General features: G+C 41.1%; 1 protein-coding gene across 1 annotated transcript in view; it reads right to left on the bottom strand.

Annotated features, from left to right (window-relative positions):
• The window catches only part of LOC102687632 (mannosyl-oligosaccharide 1,2-alpha-mannosidase IA), a 213,800-nt gene that overhangs the window by 111,076 nt on the left and 90,027 nt on the right, over positions 1 to 12,697 (bottom strand). The window contains exon 2 of the mRNA XM_069195584.1: positions 8,873 to 8,969. Coding sequence (XP_069051685.1) covers positions 8,873 to 8,969 — 97 coding nt within the window. The remainder of the gene's footprint in view (positions 1 to 8,872; positions 8,970 to 12,697) is intronic.

Genomic DNA, 12,697 nt, shown 5'->3' with positions numbered 1-12,697 from the left:
TTGACATTTACATTTTAATGTGCTGAATGTACTGTACCCAAATAAAATGCCAGCCTCTTAATCTAAAAGGTTTCTCTGAGTTTTCTCTTTTAAGTTCATTAACTACTCACCACACATGGATGCCTAACAATTTATAATTCGTTTTCCACCCGCTGAAAGTGAATAACACTGTTGTGATGGATTAAGACTGCAAGAAATTAAATACATTCCAAAAAACAATGCGCATTTTAGATTTAATTGTCATGCCCCTTTTGTATCAGCTTAATAAAAACTATCTGACTGGCAAGCCTGAGTCATGCCTTAGATTCAGTTGTATACATGTTAGGATGTTGTATTAATCATCACCTAACTATAAACCGAAGTCTTATGCAATGTTAATAGAACATTCACTAGAACAATTATTCTGCAAAACCTCAATTCATAACAAATTTGCTGATTAATAGAATTCCTTGAATCTAGAGTGTTACCCACAGTTCTCCAGACTAACTGAAGTGTATACTGTATATGGCCACAGAGGTTTTGAAATTGAATCCATGTAATACTTCATTGAACACAAAAAACACAACAAACAGGTGTCAGATTCAGCTCAAAGATCACATGGAGTCAAACATAACTGAAAACCACTGCAGTGAACCCAGCTCTTCTTTACTTCAGACCAATGTTAGTCTCTTTTTATTAATAATTAATTGAATCGGAGCCCATTCCTTGGCCCAGCTGTATGTGATAGGACAACGATGGGATATCAGCTGAAGGTGCCTTTATGTCTCTTAATTTATTCTGAGAGCAAAAAATGAGCTTTGTTTGAGCTTTAAGTAGTAAGTCGCTTCCATTTCAACAGTCTATTAAGTCTGAATTGAAAGCAATTGCTTTACAACTTCTATAAAGTTAACACATCTAGATTTCATTTCTCCTTGAAATAACAAACGCCGTTTTCAAGATGTTGTGGAGTCGCTCCAGAGCCCTTTGAAATAGACGGCTGTTTTATCCCCATTCTTTTTGGTTGAAGGTTGTTTGAAAGTTGGATGTTGTTTTAGGGTTTATTTTTTTATACTTAATGACAGAGAGGAGGGGAGGCCAGAGCTTGAAAGGATGCACAGCAGGACAGTAAGCCTGGGACGCGAAAAACAAACTTTCTTTGCCACGTCCCTTTGTTCGCAGCTCTCACACTGGAACACTTCCAGCAACAAGGGCGTTTTCATTCAAATGTCCCAGTAAACTGGTTGTAAAAGGAACTTTGGCTTGGTTTTCTCTCAGAGCTCTGATTCACTCAGTCAGAAGAAACAGCCGGTGTCACCATGTGTCATTTCAGAACCGAAAATAAATGTTCGGAATCGGATCAAGAACAGTGCAGGGAGATTCAACAGCACGAATTTCCTGCTTTCAAAGGTATCCGATTACATGTGGAAAGGGTTTGCAGCACCATGCATAGCCTTCTGAGTATGTTCCTACTAGTGATGCGCAGGTTAACTCACACCCGTGGGTCAGCTGGGCTCATGTAAAAAAAAAAAATGTTTAGATCTCGTCGGGCACTCCATGCTTGACAATATACATATTTACACTGTTGCCTTAAATAGATCATGCTTCTTTCTCTCTAGGGTGAGCCACAGGGGTGTGTCACGGGGGTGTGCCACAGGGGTTACATGTAGGCGTGTCGAGGGGTGTGGCATGGGGGCATGTCATGGGGGTGTGGTTTATTGGAGGGCTCGACGCGTTTTCAGAAAACTTGCGCAAGGTTGAGAGGAATGTTTATCTGCTACTGCTGAGTTTAGATTGTAATTCTGATTAAAATTAAAAAAACTAGTAGTTTACTTTATCCTAATCAAAAGGAGGGGATGGAAATGCATCTAATGAAAAAAGGATCTAGGGGCACAAGAACCAATTAACAGGAGTAAATATAGGAGGCACCTCTTTACATACACCGATGCCTGGCTATGCTGCTGAAGCTGCCTCCCAGGGAACTTTCAAATCAGAGCTGGCTGAGATGCTCGGATCAATAAACTACTAAAACCCAAATGAGCAAAATGGGCCACCCAGCCGTTCCCATTTGGAAAGTTTATTACATTCGTGCAGCCCCGAAAATGAAGGCCAGGTAAATGTACCGCTGTCAAGTCATTAGTCAAAGAAAGGGCAAAATTGACACTTCAAATTTAATATCCAATAAATTGTGAAGTAAATTCAAAGTGGGGGCCCCAGTCCTAGTTTCATACATAAAACAACAAAATAGCAGTGATTTTTATTGATTACCCAAGAAAAGCTGTAGGGTGCTGTAATGACATGGGACTTTATCCCAAATTATTGTCTCCCTCAGACCATTCTGCATCTTCTGATCGTTACTCTTAAAAGCTTCTCTTCTTTAGGCAGACGGTGAAGATGGATCTAGTGAAAACGTTGTATTGCCTACCATTCAATCAATTCAAATTCAATTGGAATTCCAAAAGGATCCAACATTCAGGGATGAATCTTTCCCACACAAAATTGATCAGCTTAAGATGTCATTTAAATCCTGCACATCTGACATCTGGGCTTTCCAGCACACTTCACTGCTCTTGCCAAACTGTTCCTGAGCTTGGCAAAGAAAGCGAAGGTGAAAAGGGACACTTCAGCAAAGTTTTGTTTTTAAAAAGGTCTGAACAGGCCAAACTCGTGCAGAATGGTTTTTAACAGGCCCTACACTTGCCTTAATCTACAGCAGTGAAGAACTAAAGTTTGAACACAAAGCTTGTGCTATCGCCCAGCCTTTAATTAAAGGAGAGACAGCAAAACTTGGAACAGATTGTGAGATGGAGACCAGGGTGGTTTGATTCATCAGAACAATCTCCATCCCTCATCTATGTTTCATCTGCAAAGGAATCCTAACAGAGGAACACATGTCAAATGAACCCAGAAGTAAAAAGGATGATGGGTTTAGTCTCTACTTTAGAGTTTCTTATCCGTCAACCTGTCAGCACAGCACAAGAAAATATCCCAACTTTTTCTCCAGTTCCTCAAGGGACATTTAGACATTTTTTGCAGCTTTGTGCCTCTAAGGTTTTGCACTCTTGCAAATATCTGCCAGATACCCTCCTACTCCATGGATGAATTATGAGTTGAAAAAGCACAACCCATACAGCCTCCTGACTCAGTGTTATTGCTCTCTGCCCTGTCCCCCCCCATGCAGTGTGGTTGTGTGCCTGAATTGCAATGGTACCTATAGGTTTTGAAGATGGGGGTGGGGGGGGCTTCATACTAAAACCTTCGAACAATGGGAATGAAACATCATTATCCACGCAATGGGTTCACTCGGATGTCAGAGACTGGTATCTTGATCTTGAAACCTCTTGATCACCCCCCCTGACTCCAAGTGCCTGGCTCATGCACCTGTGGGTGTTCTCCAGCAAACTCAGCTCAGGCCAAAAGGCAACAACAATCAAATAAACGTCACAGAAATAGTGTTATTTGTAAGCAAGTTTGATTCTTCTAGAAATGAAATGACAAAAATGCGTGGGGTGTGGTGTACAGCGGGGTGCAGTTTATATTTGGGCGTGTTCATAGTGGGTGCGGTTGGAAACTGGGTGGGGCTTACAACAGGGCGTGGTTTACAGAACCACGTGGTTTCAGCAGAGCATGGTTTACAAGCCCTATTCAATCATTACCTGGACCCAGTGAAGGGTTTAGCTGGTACAGTGGAGGGAACAAAACGCTTAATTATCATTAATCAAAGGTTTGGAGAAATGAAAACCAGAAAGCCTTTTAGCGATCACAGAGTAGACCTGAGTATCATGGGGGATGTGTTAAACAAAAGAAAGAAGACAAAGAAAAGGAAAATATTAGAAAGCTAAAGGCGTCGATTGTGAAATGCACTGCTCACACTGCAAGCAGAGGCACCTACAGAGCAATTCGTCTGGCTACTGCATTTTCTCACATGTGAACGAATGCTTCCTGGGAGCCTCACAGCAGCGAATACTGATCTGTAACGAAGTGCTCTGCCTCCAAAGCCCAGAATAAGCAAATGGCCTTCTCAGACAGGGTTAAGGATAGTTAATCTTCAGAGTTTTTTTAATGACAAGCCTTTCATTGCAATGTCATATTCATTTTGAAAAAGTGGCACTACTGAAAAACGGTTTATTACCCTGCGCAGACAAATAGTCCACATTCCGTTATACTCGTAACCACTGAGGCAGTAATGCTGTAGTGCAAACGGTGTATTTTCATCCACCTCAACACTGCTTTTCAGTGTAAATGTAAGCACTCATCTTTCAAAATGGCAGGCCGGTGATAGGAAACGCTGTTCTCATTCTGCAGCACTTTCATTCTAATATTTGAGATCCAAATTCAATTTGTTTACTAACGCAATTGCTTTCCAGTTCCTTGAGGAAAATGACCAGCTATCCTTAAGCCACTACCTTTGACCCCGTCTTTAACAATAGGAGAGAAAAACTGCCTCACAGCTCCAGTACAAAATTACTCTGAGTTGCTTTGCTGCGTGTTCCTAATCACGCCCAAGCCAGCGTTCCTCACCTTTTGAACCGCAGGCAGGAATAAAAATCTTAGAAGCCCATCGACGTGAGCTGCTAAAGGCAGTCGAGAGAGTGCACAGAATACTAAAAGGAAAGAGCGATTTAGGAACAAACCTGTTTCATCTGCAGTCAGTGGTGTCTGAAATTCTTGAGATCCAAGCAGTTATAATTAAATGCCTGCAAGTGTTTATACCAGTTTGGTCATGTTTCCTCACTTGTGTCCTCTGGGTCTTCTAGTCCTACTCCCATCTGATTTCTTGGTCACTGTATTGAACCACAAATGTCCATTTTCTAAATCAATCAATCAATTGATCGATCAAATATTTCCTGAAAGGATTAATTCAGTGACCTTAGTGAATCAATGGAAGCAAGTGGAAATAAAGAGGTTATGAATTCCAGACAGAAAACAAGAGACATTTCTTTACACAGAGAGTTGTGGGTGACAAGAACAAACTGCCCAATCATGCTGTTGGAACAGATGAATAAGATGTGCATTCATGATCCAAAAAGCTGTTTCTTACATTTTACACAGTCAGGTTTGACAACATGGTTAAGGTGTTTCAGTCTCTAATAGTGTTCCATTAGAGTGACTGAAGATTTAAAGACACTTAAAGAAATGTGGATTGCAGACCCTAAGGGCTGGAGCTGCGAAATCTAACTTCAACAAAATCAGAGATACATTTTTAAACAAAGTGTTTAACCAAAATTACACACTTTACACAACATTTCAGTTCCTTTTATTGCCACAATGTTATCCATAAATAAAAAATATGCAGTATCCTACTTTAGGAATCATTTAATCTGCACATTAGGAGTTCTGGAAGTGTTGATGGAAATGTCAGACAATTTGTGCAGCACTAAGCATAAATCATTTTGGAAAATTAGATCTGATCAGAACTCGATTGGCTTACTGTGATTTAATATCTGCAGTTTGCTACTGGCAGGCAAGGTAACAAGCTGCCCTATTCATAGTCCAAAACTCGTTTTCCACACATTTCCATGGCCTGAGTTTTTGAGCAAAAATGTTAAGAGAAAACTGCAGACATCTGTTGATTAACAGGATACGAACATTTAGACTTTTAGACCAGACACAATTTTTCGTTGTTACATTTATCAAGTTAGCTTCTAAAATGCGTTGAAAAAAAAGAATGATTTGTAATAAGACAAGCACCAAAGACAAGAGAATAAGGAGCCATAATTAACTTGCAGGACAAATCTGTAATCTGCCTGGGAAAAAAGAGAAGATTTGTTTTGTGCACTAAGATTTATTAAGGAATTTCCTCATTTCAGCATTAAGCATTCAGCAGGATTTGCAGACTGTTGAGAATGGACAACAATTTGGTCGTGCAAGAACACAGTTCCCTGTTACAATATTACTGGTGAGAAATGAATATACAAAGAGCAGATGTTCACTCAGATCACATGGGAGCAGTAATTCAGTGTCTTGCGATTGATAAATTTACTGGTGACTTGCAGCATATTGATATTCAATAGATATACTGTACAAGTGGCATAAATATAGACCCTCTGCTGTGCATCCTATACTGTAGGTTAACCAGGGATTAAAGTTAGAAACAAAGTAACCAATTTCATTCCTGATTTGTTCCAGGGAGAACATGGCATTGCAGTATCTCATACTGCGGTAGAAAGGAAGATCTCTTCTGCACTGTCAGTGCCCAAGTCGTAATAAAAAATATGTAAAAGTGTAAAAATCCATTTGCTTATCGGATTAGTAATATCAGTTGCGCAAGCAGTTCCTTTTCAGAGTAGTTCTTCAAATTTGCACGAAAAAGTCATTTCAAACTGCAATAAATAAATTATTCCACCTTCTCTTTGAGTGTGACAATCTTTCCAGTGTGATCTTTTTTTTTGCCCATTAATTTTAATTTAATGATAAAGTGGCAATTAAATGATAAGAGCTAATTATTTAACCAGAAGTTCGTAAGCACTGATTCAGAAAAGAAATGGCTTTACTTTTACAGTTTACTTTCTGCTTAGTTGTTGTCTGGGGTCTTCCTTGCATGAAAAAACTTCTGCTTGCAGAACACACACCTGGATCAGATCCTACGTCTTGCAAATTACACTACTGGGGGGTTTAGTAAAGAGACAGTGGAAACATAAGCTACATTGAGCAAACATGTCTACAGCCAACAAAACATTAGTACAACTCATCAAACATGTAAAATCTGTCATCAGTGACCATAATCACTAGTGCCTGGCAAGTCACATGCCTGTTCAGCGATGCTGTGAAGAGACCTGTGAATGAAATTCATGGAGAGCAGGAGGGGAATGGGGTATCGATTTTGAAAAGGAAATGGAAATTGAATTGGAGTAGGGAAACAGGAAGTGGCCCACAAGCCCTGTTGTCGAGCAAACGAGATGTCACAACATTCCCTGGCGACGAGGGGTTTCCAGAAGGTCTCCCACTTGCAGACCCCATTTTGTTTTCTACACAGCCAAACAGCTTTCCTTTTCTTTTCAACTCAGCACCTCCAAAGCATTTGTTATCTTTAGACTTCAAAGAGGCCTTGACGCCACATCATCTGTGACTAACATCGCCACCACTAAAGTCGCATCTACGAAGAGGAGAAAAGCCAAATCCAGTAATTCAATATCACAGGTGGCTGTCATTCACAAATCGCTCTCGGTGTGGCTGGCCTGACACCAGGTATTCTCCCCATGGGCTTCCTGCTTCCTGTGGGTAATTACTCTGCAGGACACAAAACTGGATAAGAGACTTGAGGGGTGAACATCCTGGCCTGTAACCTTTAGTTCATAGGCAAAAGAGTTCAAATGATGCCTAAAGAAACAGCAATTCTTTAATGCACTATTGCACCACAAAGAGCTGTCAGCTACACAGAAGTGGTCAATGGGCTGCGGACATCTCGTCTTGTTTACTGCACATCTTGTCTGAAGAGGCTGCTTGCTCATTCAGATTTCGGCTCTACACCCCTCTTACTGAACTTTCTGCTTAGCTGCATGCGTCCTGTACCGTACATACCGCTGCAGTGGCTGGTATGTTAGGTCTTGCAGTTACAGTGGGTCACTCTGCTGAATTTCTCCACTGTGCAACTTTTTTTTACTATTAGCTCTAACATTTCACGGGCCCTTGTCAATGCAATTACACACATAATCGCAAGTCAGCTTGTAAAGAGGGTGCCTATTAATAAATAATTATGATTTAGCAGGCAGCAGGGTTGAAAACCCTTGATTTGTATTCCGCTTTGACAGAAAAAAAGAAAGACAAATTCAATCTGGTTTAGCAAATAACTGAAAATCCTGCAACAGCTCCCCATATTTAATAAACCCCACAGGTCCAGTAAAAAATTGCATTCATCGTAAAAGTCATATCTCATTTTATTACTGTTGCAAGATCACTCCATAAACCAGTGTGAAGCCTGTGCACGAAAGCAGCCCTCCAGCTTGGAAAAGTACCGGTTTCCTCCAGATCCCAATGGTGAGGACAGCTCATATCAGGCACCATTCTGCAGTCTACACAAAGCCTGAATCAGGGCTGCCAAAAGGCTGCTCTTTGTCTCTGCACCATTTTTACCAACACTTGAAAACAACCTTCATTGTTACATGAAGGTTACACGGACTTACTAATTGCATCTGAAATGATTAAGGTACTGGCAGTGATATACTACAATGGTCTAGACCTAAAGAGCACAGAGGTTCAGCAGCCTGGATCTAGATTGTCAGGATTAAGTAACGACAAGACGTTGACGTGATTGAAGGTATTAACACCTTCCAACACTGCCCCATTTTATTGAATCACAAATGATGTATACTTGTTTTTTTCCAAGTGAATAGCTTTAATCAAAACAAGAATGTTCAAACTGAACAGTTTTCTTTTTTCTGACAGCTACCTTCTTCCACCCGTGAAAGTGTTCCGACTGCGCATTCACGTTTTTGATTTAAAAATGTTCATTTTCACAGAAACGTGGAGAGAGCATTTGGAGATCAACAATATGGGACGTCACAGGCTAGAAGGGGGTGAATGCTTTTGCAAGACCCCGCATCTGTGCAATTCAAGCTACAGCACATTCTACACAAACATGGGAACACAACGGAGAATAATTAATTACAGGCAAGACCCTGCTTGAGTGATCCTGTGTCTGAACTGTCAAGTGATGGGTATCAGATCTCTGCAGGCTGACCCCAAAGCAAAACTGGAACTGGGTCTACTGAGGCAACAATGGTGGTATCCTTATTCAAAGACACGACAGCAAAGTCTTCCATAGGTGACCTGAGCCCATATGAGCTCAAAGGACCAAAACCCTGAGTGAATATCCCTGTTGCCTTCCAACCCAGGTGGGACACTGTCTTAATTCAATCCCATCAGTCTGAAATAAGGGCTCAGTGCCCAGACTCACCAAACATGTTCCCTACGTGTCCATTTCTGGTTAGGGGCCTCAGTTCGTTTTTCCCCCACGCGTGCCTCTTGTAGTTATCCCAGGCAAACTTCATCATCTGAAAAAAAAATACAAAAGAAATGTTAAAACGACGTTAAAAGTGGGGCGGCATTAGCAGTGCACTGTTTCACATCGCTGCCTCATAGAACTGTGGCCCTGGGTTCCACTCCTTGAGTTCTATCTGCGTGGAGCTTGCATGTTCTCTGTCCTGAGTGAGTGCGTGTTTGTGGCTGTGTGTGCCCTCAGATCAACTGGCATCCCATCTAGAGTGTACCCTGCATTGTGCCTGTTGCTTGCCAGGATAGGCTTTGGCTCCCCCGCGACACTCTATGAATGGATGAATTTTATAAGGAACAAAACACTGTTCCTGCAAGGCACTTTCTGTGTTCCATTCCGAGTGGAGCACAAGAAACTACCTGTGCTTTCGTCACTGCTCTGCTGCTATTGAGGTGAGTGTTACATGCAGGTAACAGAAGCATTAACTACAGGCATAAGATCTGAAGCACTGAGACTGAACCTAAATATGGGAAACACAGGTGTTCATGTTGACACATTCATATCACCTGTTATCATGTGGGGAAGCAAATAAAAGGCAGATAATGTGAGGACATACACATAAAGTGTATCATATGACTCCAGGGAAGATACAGTATATTAGAAGTGCTCGTTAGACCCATTTAGAACACTGAACATAATTTTCATCAACATATTAAAAAGATATGATCAGTTCTAGGGTGAAAGGAGTATCTTAATCTGATGAGAAATAACTGAATAATTTTAGTTATGAACAGAGAAGACTTGGTTAAAGTATTCAACATCTTCAAAGACATTGACAAAGACAACCCTTTGGACTAGGATTGATTTTTTCAGCAGAGAAACACCTGACAGTGGACACAAATGGAAACTGTTAGGAGTGCCTTTAGAACTGAGAACAAGAGGTACTTCTTTACACAAAGGCTGGTGGGAGTGTGGAACTAGTACCATGTTATGTTACTGAAGCCAGTGCCCTAGTATCTTTCAAGAAATGACTGGATAAGATCCTGGAATCTATTAACTACTATCTATCAAATGGGCCGAATGACCTACTTTCGTTTGCAATTATTCTAATTTTCTTATTGGTTTTTGTTTTACGTCATAAATAAGGAAAAGAAGAAACACATTCCAAGAACGTTTTTTACTCAGACTGTTCCTGAGCACTTTTTGAAAAACAATTGCCATCAGAGTGTCAGCAACTATGTGACAATGCCACAGACCAGAGGTATTGTTAGAGACAGCCCAGTATCTTCCCAGGAAAAAAAGGGAATCTTTTAAAAGTCCTGTCCAAAAATCAATATTCTGAAACAGTATTTATCCTCTGGTAATGGACATGGTCGACATATTGACCTGTAGCTGTCACTGGAACATTTTGCAATGATCACAATTATTTGTAATGATTATATACCTCCATCTGCTCTAGTGCTCAAACTGGGGTTTCCTTACTGAACGTGGATTCTCGAAAAGAGGGTTCCCAGACCAGAAAGGCATTCAAACCTCAGTTATCATCCACTTCCACATTTAACACAGACCTATATAAATGAAAAGGTCACGACAGCACAGCAGGTGCTTTGAAGCAGTTCATCATGGAAAGCAGGGCTCCTAAAAAGCACCTGACAAAGACAAACTCATTCTGTACTTTACAGCACTCTCACAGCGGCATGCCAGGCTCCGTACAAGACCGATAACAAAGGAAAAATAACTCTTTCCCACAGACGGACAACAAATAATTTTGGTTTTGGCAACATGTGAAATGTTTGTTCATTCACATCCATCTTTCTATGGAGACCAATTTTATTTCCAATATATTTGCATCTAACAATATTAAGTCCATTTGGCATTTAAGAACTCTCTGGCGAAAGAGTTACATTCATCAAGAAATTCAGATTTTTCCGAGCTGGGCACAGCCAGCCTTGCAGAAAAATACATTTTCTTTTGTGCTCTTCATTGGCCCGCTACTTCACATTCAAGCTCTGTTCCAATTTTCAAGCAAAATTAGCTTACAGGTTTCACTGTCCATGTAATATAATTGCTTTAAATGCGTTTATAATAAGCAGAACTCCTGTAATTTCTTACAGATAAAAGCCTGTTCTGTTCTGAACAGTTCAATTTCGCTGCACTGCAGCGGGGAGGTAAAATATGAGACACTGAAGCACAGAGATGGCAAGGGCTTTAATCATTCTGGGAACAGGCCTCCACCGAAGCAATTCATTCTCGCCTTCGGCAACACAAAGAAATAATTAGCAATATACAAAAAAGACAGTTAAAAGAAAACACATAAATTAAAAGCGAACCTTTTAATTTAGATTTTGAGCCTACACCTGGTGGTTTTGAACCAAAACGAAGCAACATATCGTACAAAACGTTGTAGTTAAAGCTCTTGAGGCTACCCAATGGCAAAAATCAAAATGCTGTTATAAATGTTGTTTTTCTGACAAGCACACCTCCTGAGCCACTCAGATCCAAAGGTCAGATCTTAGATCTTATAACCACAGAGCCACACCTGTAGAATACACACCAGCCTGCTGCAAGATCACCTGTGTCAGGCCTGGTGAACACCAACAGTCCCAGCTACTGCACAGTGCTGTGCTTGTTTTTGTGTTGACATGGTCAAGGGGACATTTTGTGACATTAGGACTCTCTGCATGATGATGCACTATGTACTGTACGTGTTAACTGACGTCTAATGCAATTACCCATCCATCCACTTGCTATCCTCTTCATCCAATTCCGGGTGGTGGGGGAGCCGAAACCTGTTCCGGCAAGCAACAGGTGCAAGGCAGGATACACCCTGGATGGGATGCCAGTCCATCGCAGTGCACACACAGACACAAACATGCACACTCCCAAGGGACAATTTTCCCAGAAGCCAATGTATCTACCAGCGTGCAACCACTACGCCACCCGTACCACCCTCATGCAGTTCTTACCAGAATTCACCTATTCTGTTCTACTGGTTCAACACTGTGGAATCACAAGGCAGAACTTGAGGTGCCAAAACCCCACAAACTGAGGACCTATATTGTCATGGCTTTGAAGGCTCTTGAAGAAAGTGAGCTCACAACAAGCTTGACATCAGATTTCAACAGCACAAATTGCTGCCCTGTAAGTACTCTATATCACTTCCATTGATAATGTTGCTGTTATTATTGTGGTTATTACTACTATCAATATTACCACTCTGAATAATTAGGATGATGCAATTCTACAAGGTAATGTCATGGCTGCAATAAATGCATTGGCATGGGGCAGATATACTTAACACTAAGGTTCCTTATTCTGCAACAAGCTGATTTGTTAATACATTGGATGTAACAATTATTGTTACTGTTATTGTTAGTGTTTAAGCCCTCTGAATTGTTAAGGATATCTCTTTTACATTGCCTGCATGCTCCTTCATCACAACTAAGAGCACATCCGAATGAATTATGATACAGGCTGACAGTATTTAGATCTGCGTCTCTCTCCCCTTCAAGCCATATCCTATTAACGCTCCCGGGATCAGAAAGTGGTGCACTGCAGGTGTAGGACAAAAAAGTCGATAGGCCAAAGGCTGATATACAGTACAGTATATTTGCTGGACCAGGCAGTTTGTCAGATGGAATGCCATGTGAGACCACAGGGTTCTCTTCTTCTAAATGAATTTTCTGGCTAATGGTTACCCCATGTTGGGGAAAGAGAAACAGCAGGCAGTAACTCTACAGCAGTCCTCACTGACCACTGACCAACCGCAGCACACAGAGCCTGCAAAAG

The sequence above is a fragment of the Lepisosteus oculatus genome, chromosome 11 (assembly GCF_040954835.1).
Source record: "Lepisosteus oculatus isolate fLepOcu1 chromosome 11, fLepOcu1.hap2, whole genome shotgun sequence".
In the NCBI taxonomy this organism is placed as follows: Eukaryota; Metazoa; Chordata; class Actinopteri; order Semionotiformes; family Lepisosteidae; genus Lepisosteus; species Lepisosteus oculatus.
The sequence above is the reverse complement of the archived record's forward strand: the minus strand, read 5'-3'. Positions and strand labels throughout refer to the sequence as shown.